The sequence below is a fragment of the Chondrus crispus genome, genomic scaffold (assembly GCF_000350225.1).
Source record: "Chondrus crispus Stackhouse genomic scaffold, scaffold_7, whole genome shotgun sequence".
In the NCBI taxonomy this organism is placed as follows: domain Eukaryota; phylum Rhodophyta; class Florideophyceae; order Gigartinales; family Gigartinaceae; genus Chondrus; species Chondrus crispus.
The window spans coordinates 411,266-429,926 of record NW_005178734.1 but is presented as its reverse complement, the minus strand read 5'-3'; the positions used below and the strand labels follow the sequence as shown (position 1 = coordinate 429,926).

Sequence of the window (18,661 nt, the reverse complement as noted above, 5' to 3'; positions counted from 1 at the left end):
TATCCCCCTTCCGCTGCCGAAGCGCATGCGCCTGTCAGTGTGCCGTGGAGATACACAAAGAGCCAAACAGTGGCTCCCTTGGCGTTTTCAGCCTCATGATTCGGACCTCCCTCGACCACCGCACCTCGACTTTTTCCCATCTTTTCTCAGCACAAACATCTAAATAAGGTTTAAGTCATCCCTCTGCCCATCCTTGTCCCTTTTGACTCCGCAGAATCGTCATTGGTCTTCACTTTACCCTCGTCTCGAAACGAACCCTCTCTTCAAAGACCAAGGCCGCTTCTCTCTTGTCCCAACCATCCTCTATTGTTTCGAGTTCCCCCGAACAACGATAGAACCCAATGGCCGCCCTCCGCTCCCTCGCCTCCGTCAGGCGTCGCGCCGGGCTCCTTGTCGCCCCTAGGGTATCTAGCTTTGCCAACTCGGTTCCCGCGTCTTCCTCCTACGCCTCGTCATTCTTCTCGCGATCCGTCCCGACGCGTTCGTCCTTTTCCAACTTGTCCCAATACGCTCGCACCTTCTCCGCTGTCCCGGAGCTCTTCAGCGCCACGGACTCCTTCGCGAAAAGGCATAACAACACCTCGAGGGACGTGTCAGAAATGCTTGCGTTCCTCGGCTTGCAGGACATCAATCAGCTCATCGACCAGACTGTTCCGTCTTCCATTCGCAACAATCGCGACTTAGAGGTAGGCCCGGCCCTTTCCGAGACCGAGGCTTTAGCCAAACTCAAGGCAATGGCTAGCAAGAACAAGCTCTACCAGAACCATATCGGCATGGGCTACCATGGCACTCTCACCCCACATGTCCTCCTCCGCAATATTTTGGAGAACCCTGGATGGCACACCCAATACACACCGTACCAAGCAGAGATTGCCCAGGGCCGGCTTGAGTCCCTGCTCAACTATCAAACTATGGTGGCCGACATCACTGGTCTTCCAGTTGCGAACGCCTCTCTCCTCGATGAGGCCACGGCCGCCGCGGAAGCCATGTCTATGTGGTTCAACATCGCCCGTAGAAAGAAGAAGTCTTTCTTCGTCAGTGAGCTCGTTCAACCTCAAACCATCGATCTGGTCAAGACTCGTGCCGAAGGATTTGGTGTGGAGGTCATTGTCGGTGACCACAAGACATATGACGTCGCTGCGAACAAGGACCTTTGCGGTACCTTAATCCAATACCCGGCCACTGATGGATCCATTGATGACTACGAACCATTCATCGCGGCAAGCAAATCTGCTGGTGCCAAGGTTGTCATGGCCACTGATCTTCTTGCTCTCACAACTCTTAAGTCACCCGGCTAGATGGGTGCCGATTTCGCTGTCGGTAACTCCCAGCGCTTTGGTGTTCCGATGGGATACGGAGGCCCTCACCCGGCTTCCATTCAGAGAACTTAAATTTCGCTGATTCTCATCTGCTGCGCTAGCCCCTGCGATCGTTGAAGCCGATACAAGAAAGAAGGACTGGCGCGCCCTGTTTCGATTCCCTCCTCGCGACAGTAGCAACTCGTTCGGCAACGCGGTCCTTCCCTGCTTCCTCCGCGTGGCCGACCCTTCTCTCCCTCTCTTCCAACTTGCGCACCCACGCATGTAGCCTCCCCTGCTCGACGCCCGAGTACTTCAAGCTGGCGAAGAAGGAGCGGGAGGGGCAGGGGATGAACACGAGCAGCGTGAGGGCTTCTTGGAATTGACAGGGACTTTAACTAGCTCCCTCACTTCAGCCACGCGCAAATTTTTTGCTTCATCTCCGCCAAGGAGACGAAGCACATCTTCGGTTAATGCGAACGGATACCTTGAAGCGCTATCATGGACAATACCACGGTTGCAGTCCAGCGCAACGCAATGATCTACAATTCCGTGTTCCACTATTCGGACTATCCACACGCCTTGATTATGGTGCGCAAGCCACTTGAAAGGATTTGCATCGAACGCCTTCTTCACAGCTTTAGGAACTCGGCGCACTGATAGTTGAGCGGGAATTTGGTGAACCAGAGAAAAGAGTTGCTTGAGTGTTTTGATCTTCATCGGATGCTTCCGAAGGTACTTGTCGACGCTTGTTCCTCCTGTGGTACCATATAGCGCACAAGTGCCGTTGGACAGCGCAGCCGACACGCATGAATCGTCGTTGCTGCGCACGAGGTTCGGGCCATACTGGTGCACCTCAAACCTTCTTGATCCAGTGATTTGACCGCGTGCCCCAATACCACCGATGAGTATCGGCACACCGCGATGGGCCATCATCCACGCATACAGTCAACGGAACATCTCTTGCAAAAACTTTCTCTTGCGCGGCAAGTCGTTGGTACCATCATCTATAGCGTTTAATAGAGCCTGCATCGTGTGAAGGGATAGTGTAATCGAATTGGCATCGATAGGCCAGAAACTTTCGTCACCGCCTGTCAATCCGGCGGCAGCGTACAAAACGCCGTCTTGCATTTTGTGGCCGCTTGCCCCTTGTCGGCCATCACCAATCATCACCCTGTCAATCGCCCAGCTCATGGTGTCCAAGAATACTAGGAATGTTGCACCTCCCCGGAGATCTGCACAAACTTCCGTTCTTAATGGACACGCGTGAGATGGGCGCCGGGCTCTTTGGTGCGGGTTCCGGGTCACTTGGAGACGCGGCCGCGGTGCACCGTGCTAGAGGCAGGGTGAGCAAGGCGATGAAGAAGACGGGTGAGGGCATTGCGGCGAGATGTGCGGGGGGGGGGAGCTGGGGAACGTAGACGCCGAAAAATGGCGGGTTCAGAAGGCAGAACGTACGCCGCGTGACCGCGCGTCACCGTATGCCACTGTGGTGGGCACTGGGCGGCCTCTATAGCCACACTATATTGTTTCAGTTTTGAGAGCGCTTTATCCAGCGCGAAACCGTGCGTTGGCGTGCTTTTATAGGGGTGACATTAAAACAATCACGCATTTCTAGGGCGACTTTTCTAACATTTAGGTCTCTGCCGAAATGTCACGATGGTATACGTTTTTATGGGGTGACATCCCCGAATATGAGTTTGTCGGAGGTGACTTTACGATCGTTTTTCTGTCACCCTAGAAAACGTGCATTGTCACCCCCTGAAAAGGACACCATGGACCAAAATCACCCTACTAGCAAAGCACTTTTTAGTAGTGTCGCCCTATAAAAACCCCCACCGCATTGAAATCGCCCCACGTAGATTTCACTTTGGCCGGGTGTCGCCCCAAAATCTACACTTTGACCCTTTACATTACGCTGCAACAACTGTAAGTTAAGTGCAGGTACCCTGTACAGTATCAGGTTTCTACACGTACTAATATGACAGTCAAGCCTTTGGCCGAGTTAAGACATCTGCAAAAAATTGTGCAAGTATGGAATGTCAATTTGGTCGCCGTTATTGACTACGCATGAGACGCATCAGACATGATGACACGTGTTTGGAGACTGCAGTGGACGGGACGGCACTGTCATGATTCCCATGCACAGCTCACACACCTGTACCACGCACACACGTAGCACAGATGTAGCTCCCCAGGCAGCGCCGCCGCCACCGGCGCCGCTCCCCTTCTTAGTCGCACACGGTCCGTCTCCCTCAGTAAACTCGGGTATCGTTCCTTGCACCACAGGCACAGGCGTGAAGATCCTGGTTTCTTCCGGTATCAAAAGGGGATGTGATAGGACGTGCGCTTGACGAGGACTAGTGAGGACGGCACCAAAAAGATACTTCGAAGCTAGCGAGTCCCCCTCTCCCTCAGGACAGCTCGCCTCACCTCTCTTTGTTTCCTTCGACCCCGGTCCTTCGGCCGCTCCTCGCGCCCTTCGATCCTTCACCTGGTCTATCCTCATGTCCAAGTTCCTGCCATTCTCTCCTTAAGTCGACTACGCATTCTAGAAAATAATACAGAGCTTGGTTTTAATTCCTGGGTGCAGGATTTGGGATGGAGTCCTTTGCTGCCATCATATCCGCTGCTGAGCGTGATTCTTTAGCTGATCAGGGTGGAGTTGATGAAGAAATTGTTGATGAGTGGCTGTCAAAGTTTGCTCAGCAAGCTTCAGCAAATACTCACTACGTTAAGGCTGTTAATGATGTTATGAAGGTTCGTAAGACCGCTTTTAAGGCTGCTCGTTCGGTTAAGTTTCTGCAATTAAATCACTTCAAGAAGTATAAGCGTGCTGTCAACGAGAAGCTCGCTGAGCTGGCTAATCAGTCGCGTGAAGAGGAATTTCAGCGTAAGATGGGGTTTTCGAAGAAAACCCAGTTGGGTTTCCAGCGCATGATGTCGGATTATGGACTGGAGAAGGACAAAGTTTCAGCTGTCAATGCACAGTTGTGTAACCAGATCTCGAAGCTTCAGACACAAATCGAGGCAAACGCTGACAGACAGACATAACTCTTATATCTGCTCAACCAATCATATCAAAAGAACGGCGTCCGCAGAAGAGGTGCATTGTCACTGAGTTTAAGCATATGTCAAATGCGGTGTTGGAAAGTAATGAAGAGTCCTGGTTGGATTCATGGATTGACATGGATGACAATGAGCGTCTTCATTATGAAGATTTTGCGGCATATCGCGCTGGGTGTTCGTCGGATGGCCTCCTTGATCGTCAACGTGAGTTCATGAACCGAGACGAGACGGTGATGACGATTACCCGTTATGTGGCTAAACTTAACTCTAATGAACGTGCCGATATTGCGAAAGCGATTGAGGAGGAGATAACCTCGCGGGACTTGACATTTCTCAGACGCACAGTCTTGGGAGAAAAGTTGCAGGGAGACGCTCAAGTTGTGGGAAGCGCAGGGGAAGCTTCGAGCTAAACTTTATCTTTTGGTGCCTCCTTTTTGAATCTGCTCATTTGCGGACGCCGTTCTTTTGAGTTCTGAATTCTGCATTTCGATTCAGCTCCGCTTTCCTTCCCTGCTCTTCATGCCCTTTCAGCATGCAACTGATGCACATCCCTGAACGCGCACTGTCTGCGATTTACACACCTGGACACCTTGCTAGAAATGATTCTGTCCAAATATCCCAGGTGTGTGTATCTCACACATACAGTACAGTAGATATCCCATTCATTTTTATATTACGCTGCAACTACTGTAAGTTAAGTATCCGGTTTCTAGGACAGTGAAGCCTTTGGCCGTGTTAAGGCATCTGCAAAAAATTGCAGAAGTGTGGAATGTCAATTTGGTCGCCATTTTTGTATTTGCTTCCGCAACATCGTCTGGCAATGCTTTGGAATGGCCGTTCTAAGTCCTTTGAAACACGAACACTTCAATGAACTTTAAGTTATGTGTGGGGAGTTGTACACAGTGCATTTGGTTTCTGATTTATAAAGAGGAAAGGTTTCAAGGTACTGTAGCTCAAAAGAGATTCCTTGCCTGCCTTTCCTAACGATGACTGAGAAGGACGAGCAGTTTTCACTGTTATCCCGTCACAACGTAGAATTCAATTCCAAAGGACTAAGTATCTTGCCTTTCCTTATCGAGCTCTGCCTCTCAGGAACACTCGGGAAAGACACAGAATAATCGTGAATGATCGTGTGTTATCAACCATTATCCAGTCCTAGTTAGAAACGCAACAGGGATTGTCTTGCGTCTGTGTCCGTTCTGAATGCTTACGCCTAAGCTGCCAAACGACGAGATTTTCAAGTACCCCCCAAATGAGGCAGCTTGTCATACAGTACTGACTCTAAATCGGCTTCTAGCATGAACATGGAAAACGAACAACACTCTAGGGAGTTCTCGAATGCCTCTGCCCTTCACGAACTCTCAGTTTTGTTGTACAACCGATATCTCATTGACATTTGTTTGGTCACTGAAGCGCCTCCATACTTCGAACCATCGAACTTTTTCGTGCCCTGGTATCGTAAAGAAGTGGTATTGAATGTAATGCATCATGTAGTTGTTCGAAACATACATTTTGCTGAACATGTTGCTCCCAATACCTTGTAGTTGTGTAGACACTACTAGAGCTGCGACAGAAACCCTGAGAAGTGATAAAAAAGAGCCACGTGCTGCACAAGCAGCGAATAGATAGTGAACAATGATCCGTGCGCGTAACGCATGACCGCTCTGTGCTTCCATATGGCTTTTCGAAGCATTAGAAGCTTCGACTACAGCCTATGGCGTTAGACATGGCGTTAGACATTTCCCACATCCTGTGTCTAGCGCTACTGAACCAATTTTTACTTTGCCGTCTCTCGAATAAAGCCATGCACAAAGCCTATCACAATCCTTGAGAGGAACGTGTTCAGATATAGTTTTCTGAGGATTGGCGGCGTAAACCCTACTGGTGTCAAGAGGCAGCTATGACTGTAAAAAGCATTGCAAACCTCGATTTGCTCAGCCCTGATGTAGTCTAACGGATTGACGTAGAGCAAAATCACGTTGCTTGAGATTCCAGGTCAGGTCAAGGAAATCTGGAAACTTTGCTGGTAGCCGAGGAGAAACACCTTCAGAAAACAACGTGAGAAAAGTGAAAATAAGAACTCAACGAAACAAACAACTCAACAAACAAGGGCAGATGATGAGTGTTTCCACCGGCAACCGTTCGCCGTCCGCTGTCCACGCCCGCCGTCCGGTATCCGCTATCCGCCATCCGCTATTCGCCGTCCGCCGGATGTTTGGAGCCGACCAATGACAGGCTCAGATATTGGAGATTTTTCTGGCAGGTCGCACTGTGTACATCGGCTAAAGATAGAGGTACAAACTCTTGTCCGAAAACTTATCTCTTATCGCGTTTCGCACCGTTACCAGTAGCGTATCCCTCCTTGTGCTCCTGTCCAAATGATTACATGATCATCAGCACAGCTTGTACTTTTCGTATCGAGAATCCTTTTCCCTGTCCTATGAAGCTAATCTGTTGCACGTCTACTGAAAATGTACCAACTGTGGTTCAGTCTCTCATTACCAATTACATACAAGGCACAAATCTAGCTCCTGAGTCAGGGTGCGTTTTGGAATCATGACTTCCCCGTAGCCTCTTGGAACGTTTAGCCCTCTGTCTCCTGCTTCAGATCTGACGCGAATCCCTTTCCTCTTCTGTATCAGCTGGCGAACGTCCCGTATGCACAATATTTCTTCTCGTCCGCAGCAAAGCTCGAGGCTTTCTTTGCATAACTTCATGTGAACCCCTTCGTTGCTGTCTATTAGAGTTCTTTTAAAAGCATTTAGAACTACTTAGAACTACTGAATGCTCTGCCCCTCGATTGCCGATGAAGTGCACAACAAAAATACCATCCTTGAAATGGATCAGTCTTTCGATAGCTTTGCTTGGGGAACAAGACTGCCAATAACCATCAACCTGGCAATGCCGCAGCTCAAAGCCGGGCTCTTCTCTCGTAGCCAAACCCGCCAGTTCATTCTCTAAAAATTTGCTAAGGTCACGAAATTGTCGTCCTGTAAACAATGGTGCATACTTGATTATCTTTTCTGTAAAACATTCGCCCTTTAGTTCGCAAATTGCATTGAATAAAGAATCTTCTGCGCAATTTCCTGTTTTACCCCCCACAAAAACTTTAACATGCGGTTCGATTCTGAATTGCTTTGTTTTTATCGTACTTCCCCGAGCACCAAGACCGCCAACTTGTCGAATGTATCCAGGCTTTTCAGAACAATAGGCATCTAGAGCATCTAAAATCTCAATCCGCGATGGGGCCACCATCGAAAACCGGGAGGAATCTTCGCCGTCGGTTTCAGTGTACCGAGATATGTGGGATAGATCACATAAACGCTGTAATCCGGAAAATCGATCTATTTTGAGACTACACAAGTCAATCTCATGCCATTCGCCATCATCTTGGGATGTCATGTTTTTCCCCTGATTTTTACTCGACCCATAATATCTGCCCGGAGTAAAACCAAGGCTTTCTTGCATTTTTCCAGCATATAATATATATAATACATTCCAACCTCTGGTGTTTTTGGTTTTCCTGTTGATATTGTTTAAGGAAAGACGGTGCACCGCATCACAATCTAGGCTTCGGTTAGGTAGAGCGTCCAACCATTTACAAATGCTTTTCCCCATCAAAGCTAAAAACCGTTCTCTGTCCATTTTCACAGGAGTGCTACCAACTTCGAAATCGATAAACCAGTCGGCGTTGCGCGGATTTCCTTCACTTCTCCACATTTTCTTCCAATCCTTCCTTCTTACAAGCTCATCGTATCCTCTTTTTATATTTTTTTTGTGTCAGAATCTGAATCTCCCGTTCCTGTTCTTGTCTTCTAGCCATTCGTATGTTGTAAAGTAAAAACGTTTGATGCAATTAACGATAAAAGGATACTTACTACCTACATTAGTACTACTTTAATATTGCCATTTTCCGAACAGTTCTTTCTCTGCCCGCCATGATAAAAATCATCAGTACATGATGGCATGGCAAATTTTGTACAAACATTACATGTCACTTTATGTACACTCGATTGCACATAGAGGGACATGTAATTTTTGATCACAAGTCTTGTACACAATTATTTTGTCCCTTTTGAGTATGCCGTGTCTCATTTTTCTTCTGTCTGATTACAAATATAAAGATTGAGACATGGATACACTACAGTTTGAAATCAGGCGCCGCATGACACAGTAACGTATTGAGTCTGATTCTGTTTGGAAGTATTTAATGGTCGCCACCGTAACCATTTTGCCCAGAAACAAATGTATGTAGTGTCACGCCCCTTTGTAGCTGGTTAAGAGAAGTGAAATGCCTTCTTTTGAGAAGTGCACGAAAGCACTTGGGACCAATAAACGGTGATTACGAGTGGAGGTTCAATTTGCTAGGTAATAATATCTGTAAACGGACGCCGAGAAATGCGTCCCTCAAAACCATATGGCTGCGACCATTAAATGAGGCTTGACTCAAATAGACTGTCCTTCTGTTCTAAGCACTCTGAGGCCTATTGAAGCCTACATAACATCTCATAATCAAGTGGTCATTTCGTGCACCATGTAATTCAGCACGTGCATAACGTGCTGAATTGCATGGTGCACACTTGTTGCGATATGATGAGCACTTTGAAGTGTAAAAATTATCCGCTTCCATCCAAGTAATCCTGAACATAACCGTAAGAGATGAGCTGTTTTATTCGCGCTGCTCTGAAAAATAGGACTGCTGCAACAGTACGACTACATGTATTAAAATGCATTCCATCTGTGGTACAGTTCGGCAACTAGTCTTCTACATGGACAAACTGTATGAACTGAACTTTCAATTCAGTTCATGTCGCATCAATGTTTTGATATGTGTTACAAGGCAGGTCGGAAGAGACATCAAAAACTTTTAGGGCAGGTTTTTCGGTCTCTTAACCGAGTCGAGGGTTCTTCGGACTAATGTTACAAAGGGGCTTTTGATGTGCTAGCCATTATTCAGAGGTCCGCCACACTGCCCCTAAGTAGTATTTTTCGTATGGAACGACTGTTAAATTTTCAAAGCCTGGGATAAGGAAGCCATGCTATGGCTTGGAAGGATGCATAAAAATATGAAAATTAAGTACCAATCATGCGCAGGTTGCTAAAACGTCAAAACCTTAGGGGTTTTCACAAAAATGACTATGACATTCATGTGGGAATATAAAGATTTCATCAATGGAGTCCGCTTGAGTTGTTGATTGTACGTAGCAAACCCTAACATCAATTAGTGCTTTATCGCAGAGAGCACGAAGAGAACTAAACTGCGCAGAGACGGAGAAACAAAATTCATTGAATTGGCAATTGAATGAGGCCCAAAGGCCAAAATAATTTTTTGGCTTAGACGCGCCTCCAACCCCCACCCGAAAAGCCAAAAATAAGTTCGCGGCATAAATTGAATATGATTTTTTGGGGTCTCGGATAGACACCAAAACCAAGGGCGGTACTCTCGATCGATCGTTCTTCCCTCTCACCCCACGAAGGTCGAAGAACGACGATCAGTTGACTTCGCAAACGCGATATCTGCATACACGCAGTATAAAGCCATACATTCGTGTCAAGTTTAAGGAAGCGTAATGGAGCACACTTTTGCGGATCCTAATGATGCCCTTGCTCAAGACATATCGGCAGATATCTGTATGTTTGTCGAGGGGGTCAATGACAAGACGATCAACTATGCAGAGTATGAGGAGAATCGTGTTGATGAAGGGGTAGGGTGCAAACGAAACAGAGATTCATCGCTGCATTCTGTGAGTAAGCCTCTGCTACAGTCTCCCGATGATTTACCTCAAGACCACAGTGAAGTTAAAACAGCTTGTCATGTGAACAATCGAATCAAGAGAAGCGAAAGGCTCGTCGGTCCAGCCGCACAAACGTCATTGGAACATGATAATAAGCAATACGACTTGAGTTCTCCCAATCCGTCTGTTGTGGGGCCCGGCAGTGCCAGTGCCTTTGCATCAATGAGCAAGCGGGATCTCATTTCTCTTCTGGGAAATACGGGTCCTCAGATAAATGATGATCAACATGTGAAAAGCAAATGCAACGTGCCTTATCGTGAAGGGGATTTGGATTTCTATCCGAAACCCCCGAATCAAGTCGTGTCCTTCTTAGTTGATGAGATATCAAAGAACTGGATGTATCGCAGCGAACATGGAGATTTCATCCAAGTACCATTCGGGAGTACTGTCTGGATGAGTAAGTGGCTCTTACAGAAGAAAATAATTGCCCCCTCCTTTGCACCTGTGCGAGAGTGGCAGGTCACGTCACTTCGATCAGGAGGTAGAGCTCGCCGATCCAAAAGAACGAAACGAATCTTGCAATTCTGCTCAGAATCCTTCAAGAAGGCGGATATTTTTAAGACCTTCCGGTGTTCTCTACACAAGAAAGGAATACATCCATGCTCATCAGAGCTATTTGTTGCTCTTTGTTCTACGCAGCTGGAAGATATCGGTAGAATTTCCGTGGAAGTCGAATGCTCCTGGTCAGCAGGATGCTGTCACCACAAAGATGAACAGAGCTACGGGCGGACGAGGAAAGCACTCCAGGGAGTAGTGGGTTCCCGGACACCACATGGGGTCTGCATTGAATTCAGCAAATCGGCAGACCCAGTGGTATTGGCATCTGGGAATAAGTCATTCGGATATACAAAAACAGAAACTGCAAGAAGAGCTCAACACGAAAGTCGGAAAAGAAGCTACAATTGTGGTTTGGATGATCTGCACAGCATCACAATGGCAATGAAAGAACTCGCATGCGAAGATATGAAGCTGGATCCGGCTGGATCCATGCAGTTCTTCGGAGGTATTCATGATCTTCAGATAACCAACACGGGAGAGCTTGAGTCAATATCGATATACAACGCACTTTCGGTCCGGATTGCCGCAGAAGAGATTATGAACAATCCTGCTGCAACTGTGGTTCTTGACTGTACCGGAAATATCGTGTCGGATGTTGCAGTATCCCGAGCAGCTGATCTTTCCAGGCGATCCGAGAGTAAGACCCGAAAAAAGCCTCTGAAGCAAACCTCAGATAATCATTTGGTGTTTGATGTACTGAACTTTCACTTGGTGCTTCCCCTGCCGATTGGATCATACATTGCTTGCGAAGCAGTTATTGTCGGAAAGACTGCAAAGACATTCCAAGATATATTGATAGGATTCCGGAGAAGACTCTCCCATTTCGGCCCTAATGCCGAGCATATCAACTACTTCGTAACCGATATGGCCGCACCATTCGCGATAGCAATCACAAACGTTTTCAATAACATGAACGTCCCAGCATACATGTCGACTTTGGCATACGCAGCCAAACTTGGAGATCAATCCATCTTTCGAACTAGCATCAGAACAATTCTTACGTGGTGCGATGTTCATGGAGATCGGGCCATGAGATCACATGCCAAAGAGGCCTACAAGAATCGAGGTGCCAATTTGCAAACACAAATGATTTCGCTATTCCGCAATTCTCGTCTTTCCCTTGTATCCGCAAAATCGTATGATGATATATGCATGGTGGTTGCCTTTCTTTCTCGACTGACGTCGATGAAATCATTCTCTGCAGTACCGCCAAGTATTAGAAGTGAACGAAGGAGAGAAGTTGATGCAGAGTCTCTATGCAACGAAGGAGAACAAATCATTTGGAAGCATTTGGGTGGAGTTCCCACGGAAACTGACCCCAATGACGCCGAAACGCTTCGGGTGAGAGCAGGTATCTCGAAAGGATACTACCCATCCTATTTTGAGGAAGCACGCTTATCTGATCAAGGAAAAAGGTCCGAAAATGTCAGGACGAACTACGAGAGCCAAAATAGATCGGATCATCACGTGCAACTGATTCCTGACTTGGAAGAAGATTCAGAATTTGTCCCAGAACTAGCCAATGTTTCGCATGCCGAAAAGGGCGTGTTCACACATTCTCTCGGTCCATTCGACATTCACGTTGTATTTCGTGAAAAAAGTGAAGCCAAGACACAATCGCGATATCGAGTATATATCCCCTCGTTGTCATTATTGCCGAAGTCACTCGCCGGCTTTAACGTTTGGTGTGAGTTCCTTCAAAAAGATGAAACTATAGTGAATGAGCTCTTTATGGGTGGAAGGCAATGCCTTTACCTTCAGAAACAATGGTTTAGCAACCTAGCCTTTATATGTCCTGTGTTTACCGGAATTGTACCACTTACTCACAACACACCCGTGGAGGTCAGCTACAAACTGAAGAAGCATCACGAAGATCTCGGTTCAGATGCGTTCAACCGATCTGGGGGAATGAGGATTGCAGAGTATGTCAAGAAGGCAGCGATAGCTTCCAAGTCAAATGCAAGGAGGATAATACCAAATCTTGTCAACTTCTATAAAAAGAAGAGAAGCGAAAGACGCCGTTCGGAGAAGTCTAATAGCCACCGATTGAAGCCATTGAAAACCATCAAGAAGGAAAAGAAAGTTACTCTCAGTTCCGTCGCACAGGGAGTGAATCCTATATATGCGAACAAGCAGAAAGACAAACGCGTTTTCAAGCGGACTGTTGAATCTAAAATTGTAACAAGAACCGGCACTGTTCTCCAGGAGGGCAAAGAGATTCAAACTGCTTTGACACAACAGTCGCAATCTGAGATAGCCGAAATTGAGGAGTCATGGAACAAATCAAGAAAGCTGCGGACAGGAAAGAACTCGATGAGCAGTACTGACATTGAAGATGTGAAAAACAGCTTATCTCTTGCCGTGAAAAGTACTTTTGAGGGATGGACATTTTCACGTATCGCTAATTTCTTCTCAGCGCACGTTCTAAATAGCATTGGAAAATCAATAGACAAGTCCGTGGTATCAAGGCTACTGAGTGGCAAAAAAACTCCCGGAACAGCAATCATGCTTTGTCTAAAGAGTTTCCTGGAAAACGAAGCTGAGGGGCGAACTGTAGAAGATGAAGACGATTCAGTCGTCGCTTCAGTGCTTCCTGGAGCTAAAAGGCGTGTGGAAGAATTGGTTTCGCATCCACGTGACTGGGAGAGGCATCCCCACATCATCACTGAGTACGGTGATTCGAAAGTAACTTTGAATGACCTTCAAAGGCTCGTTAGGCCACGAAATTGGAAGGGATCTGGTGAAGAGCTCTGGATAACAGATGATTGCGTTAATATAATGACAAATCTGTTTTCCAAACTACGTCCAGCGTCATACACGTACTACTTTAGCACCCTTCTCATTCAGAGTATTGTCGAAATTTATCATGGCAAGGGCTCGTTTGTATGTATATCCGAAAACGACAGAAGGAAGAAGTTTGAAAGAATCGCGGGCAAACAAACAACCGCGCGAAGTGGACAGGCACACTCGTTCGCAGATTCAGAGAAGGCATTTGCCCCTTGCAATGTTCTAAACTTGCACTGGGTGGGTTTCAGATTGGAAAGAAGGAACAGGACTGTGACGTGCGTGGATTCGTTAAGAGACGCGCTGAGCCAAAATCAATACTACATCAACGCAGTTCATGAAGCCGGAAATGCTATTGCTTCTTTTGCAACGCAAGTTGATGGAGAACAATGGAAATGGGCTGGGAGTGATAGGAAGTTTCCCCAGCAATCAAAAAAGAAGGACTGTGGCCCAATAGTACTACTGGAAGCACGAAACTATAATCTTGGCTTTTGTACTTCACCGATTGCGGTCCGAGAGGAATCCATAGCTGCATGGAGGGTAAGGTTTGCGCATGAGATAATAGTTTTAAGATGTACATAACGTAGTGGTGACTTCATCAATTGATTCATACTGGTTCAAGACTCTTGATAAAGCGGATGTATTACCCATATGTTTGGAAGTTCATGGCTGGACAGTTTCCGACACAAACATGGCCGTGTTACAAAGACGCCTGAAGGTAGGGCTCATCTTCATTCTATCAAATAATTGACAATTATCGACTGCAATCAAGACTGCAGTCATGTATGTCAGTCTTTTCTGCACCCATGCTGCAAGACTATATGATATTGTATCGATACAGTATTTTTACGTTGTTGTACAGGAAGAGCGAAAGTAGTCATAGTAGCTACTCAGCTGATGAAGACGTCATTCACAAAAAGCTGAATCAATTTTCAATTACGTGCACGAGTTGATCATCAGTTTTTCGACAAAAGGTCGACAAAAGGTCAGAATAGCCAACACGGCAAATTGCATTTCAATAATGTGAAAACTGCATTCTCTGGTAATTAATTCTGTTGAACTCGATTTAGTTCTATGAATACATGGAATAGGGCAGAGTGTTGACAAGATGAGGCAAAAAAGAGCAGTTATGCGAGTCCACATGATACACATGTGCATTGCGATATGATGACAACTCTGAAAATGTAGGAGTGTGGATGGAGTATCACCACGCGTACGTTCCGCAACTGATATCAAAGATTCTAAAGCAGCCAAAATCAAAAAGTATATTTCAAGATGCAAAGCTTTACTTTGTAGATAGACTTGGCGTCAAAGATGAGGAACAATTTCTGTGCTGCCAAATGGCAAGCTGAATAATTCTACGTTTGTCTCTTTGTAAGGTCATATTCATTGTGGATTCATTGTCGAAAGTCCTTTCAAATGCGTCAAATGTTACTCCCTCAATATCACCGTTACGAAGATCTTTAACTGCCGCACGTATTTCGTATGCCTTGGTCCTTGAAACCCCATACCGAGTTCTGATTCCGTCTATGGACTTGATAGATGAGCTGTGTATGCTAAAATCCTTTAGGACACGGACAGTATCGCATCTCCAACGATACATTTGAAGAGTATCATTAACATGAGGTGATGTAACGTTCTCTTCTGAAGAGCTGGAAAAGTACAGTTCGAAATCCATGTTTGGTTTGCGATTAACTGCTTCCGTGGATTCATCATTTTCCTCATCGAAAGATTCACGCTCTCTGTACTTTTCGTTCATGAAGTATTCCGATAACTCATCGTCCGATACAGCAGAGTCTTCTGGTGTAGGACAGTGCAGAAAAATGTCCGGTCTTGCTGGCCACTTGGTGTTTTCCGTGCTCGAAGTACTGTTTGCTCTGCCGGTGTTACGCAAGGTTGCTAACCGCTTAGCGACAATAAAGTCGCGGTGACATAAATCCTCCTTGAGGATGAGAATAGCTGCTAAAATATCTTGGCGAATGCGACATGGGTTCCTAGGCGTCATTGCACTACCGACAGCTGTCGCGATTCTACCTGCTTGGTACTCGGTACATACAGTTTCAAACATGGAATCGCTTAGATTGTAGCAAAACTTGAGACGGTCCAACGGATAACTGAATAAAGTCCATGCCCTTTGAGAGTTTACCTGCTTCTGAAGCAATTCTCGCCCACTTTTGGTTCTTTTTAGCCTCTTCTTGGCTTGTATGGAGCCATGAAAGGGGGAACGGACGCGAGAAATGGTCATTGAGGTCTTGATGGAGATTTTTGTCAAAGAATGTTGTCAGGTTACGTGAAATGTGGTTAGCGAGAAGGGATGGGGAAGGGTACGTCTTTAGCTTAGTGTGCTCGAGAAAGAGGCGTAACGCGAGCTTGGAATTAGTGGAAGAGACAACGAAAGGAATATCCGAGAAGCTTATGAACATTTGTCTCAAGGAAAAGGGAAAGACCGTTGGAGCTTCAACGCAATTATTCCCCATTGACATGCAAAGGGAGTCTTCGTAGACTTCTGTATCTGTCCAGACATAATGAGAACTAGGAATACACGAGTTCCTATTTCGGCATTCTGGCGGGAAACTGTTCAGCCTTGCCATGAGGGATGGTGGACCACCATGAGTCTCATATCTGTTGCTTTTGCGTTGTCATAATCGTTGTCATAATTCTTATTTTCACTTTTCTCACGTTGTTCAGCTGTTGTTCCTTCAGAAGGGGGTCGGAAATACAACCATGCAGGTGGAGACGTCGAATAGTGCCGCTGTTGTTTGTACCACCATGTATATAGTGCCGCCTTCGACCGCACACACCAGATCCGACACGCGTAACACTTTTTCGCCTCGTGGGGACGGCCAGCCATAAAGCAGTCTTCAACCCTATCATATAGTATTGCCACTTCTCATTAGTGCCGGATGAATATCACATACAACAGGATTCACTATTTGGTAGGTCTGCTGCGCTTCAAAAGATTTCGGAAACTGGTTTTGGCGGGAAATAAAGAAGCTGAGCTTCATTTTGGTTGGTTCATTCGGTACTTTTGCTCCAGCTTTGCAAAAACAACGAAATAGAGGCCGACTGCGAAGGTGTAAGCAATCAAAGAACGCCATTTGCCAATGGACTTGGTTTCAGAGCCCCTCGAGTCCGGAAGTGCACAAACGGGCACCGCGTGCAAGAGAGACATCTTCACCATCAGTTGCGTTCTATCCCAGTCCTTCGGCGAATCTACATTCCACAAGAACACGCATAACCATGGCAGGCGTTGAAAAAGCGGTCGAGGCCGTCCTGGTGGGCGCAGCGCAAAAGATGGAGAAGGAGCTGGACAGCGAAATCGAGAAACTAGAAAACCTGCAAGACGACGACCTGGAGAGCATCCGGAAGCGGCGGATGGCGCAAATGAAGAAAGAGTCGGAGCAAAAAATGATGTGGAAGCGCAACGGGCACGGCACGCTGCAGCACGTGACGGAGAAGGACTTTTTCGCGCGCGCCAAGGGCGTCGAGCGCGTCGTCGTGATCTTCTTCAGACCCGGCACCTCGAGATACGCCGCCGACTTGAATGACCACGTGGCGAGGATCGCTGAGAAGCATCTCGAAACACTGTTTCTTACCGTCGACGCGAGCAAGGCGCCGTTCTTATGCGAGAAGCTCAAAATTCGAGTCCTGCCCTCGCTGGTCTTGCTGAAGGATGGCGAGATTGACCAAGTGCTTATGGGACTCGATCAGTTGAGCCCGAATGGAAAGTTTTCAACCGAGGGAATTGAGAGACGCCTCTTTGACTTCGGCATGGTCACCGATACCAACATTGGCGACGACTCTTGATTGTCAACCTCCCATCCCCCGTCGCTATGTACCCCCAAACCACTGTTTAGCTTGCAATTTATCACTACATATAACACACAGCTGCATATTACCTCTTCCGTCCCAAGCTGCCGCGCACAGAATCTCGCGCCATTTCGACTCAAACCGTACCCCTCCCCCCACTCCTAGGCCTCTTCAGCCACGGCCTTCATGGCGCTCTCCACAGTCTCATGCTGAAACTTAAAACCACGTTCCAACAGCCTCTTCGGCAGCACCTTCTGTCCCTCCAGCACGACCTGCGCAGCTCCGCCGAGGGCGAGCTTTAGCACGACGCCGGGCACGGGGAACAAATTGGGCCTCTTCAACGCGTCAGCCAACGCCTGCGCAAGCTCGCCCATAGTGACCGGACGCGGCGCCGTGGCGTTGTACACGCCCCGCATATCCTCATTCTCCCCCGCCTCCACGAAAATCCTCACCAAATCATCCACGTGCACCCACGACACCCACTGCTCGCCGCTGCCGACTTTTCCGCCGACAAACATCTTAAACGCGGGCAGCATCCTCGCCAGCGCGCCCCCTCCCACGCCAAGCACGACCCCAATCCTCACCACAACCAGCCTAGTCCCCTCGACACCCTCCAGCACCCCCTTCGCGGCCTCCTCCCACCTGACGCACACGTCCGCCAGAAAGTCGTCCCTAGCCGGCGCAGCGCCCTCGTCAAACACGGTGGCCGCACTCGTCCCGTAGTATCCGACCGCGGACGCGCTCACCACGCACTTGGGCCTGCTTTCCGTGGGCATGTCGCGCACCGCCTCCGCGAGCGCGGTGGTGGCCTTGACGCGCGACTCTACGATTGCCTGCCGCCCCCTCGCGTCCCACCGCGACACGACGGGCTCGCCGCACAGGTTGACGACCAGGTCTGCGCCGCGCAGGGAGTCCTGCCAGCCCACCCAGTCGTCGCCCACTGCCGCAAGCTTGTCCGGCGCCCACACCACCACGCGCGTCGCCGCGGGCAGCGCGGACGCCGAGCCCCGGGAGCGCGTCAGCACCGTCACCTGCGCGCCCGTGCCCTGCAGATGGCGCACCAGACGCGAGCCGACGAAGCCCGTGCCGCCCGCAACCACGACGTGCTGCAGCGCCATGGCTGGGGCGCGGGGCGAGCGACGCGCGCAGGCGGCGGGAAGAGGCGCGGGCGACGGGCGCAGGGAAGGGAGGAAGGTGGTGTGCCGCAAGGTCGTAGTCGACACGCGCCGCCGGCAAAGGGGGCGCACAGCGGCGGAGAGACGCAGCGGCGCGGGCGCGGTGAAGGCGGGGGTGGACATGGTTTCGGGAGAGGTGAGCGGAAGGGGGGGGGGGGGGGGGGGGGGGGTT

At 48.2% G+C, this 18,661-nt stretch overlaps 2 protein-coding genes across 2 annotated transcripts; one reads left to right on the top strand and one right to left on the bottom strand.

Moving 5' to 3' along the window:
• Positions 1 to 599: 599 nt before the first annotated feature.
• On the top strand, positions 600 to 1,298 carry CHC_T00007347001 (hypothetical protein). Its single transcript, XM_005711364.1, has one exon. It carries the CDS (start codon positions 600 to 602, stop codon positions 1,296 to 1,298), a length of 699 nt encoding a protein of 232 aa, XP_005711421.1.
• A 16,177-nt stretch (positions 1,299 to 17,475) lies between these two features.
• Positions 17,476 to 18,432, bottom strand: CHC_T00007346001 (hypothetical protein). Its single transcript, XM_005711363.1, has one exon. The coding sequence runs from the start codon at positions 18,430 to 18,432 to the stop codon at positions 17,476 to 17,478; it is 957 nt and encodes a 318-aa protein (XP_005711420.1).
• Between the last annotated feature and the right edge of the window lie 229 nt (positions 18,433 to 18,661).

Bases quoted from the DNA above. Each gene is read 5' to 3' on its own strand.
- CHC_T00007347001 (XM_005711364.1), top strand. From the start codon at position 600: ATGCTTGCGTTCCTCGGCTTGCAGGACATCAATCAGCTCATCGACCAG.
- CHC_T00007346001 (XM_005711363.1), bottom strand. From the start codon at position 18,432: ATGGCGCTGCAGCACGTCGTGGTTGCGGGCGGCACGGGCTTCGTCGGC.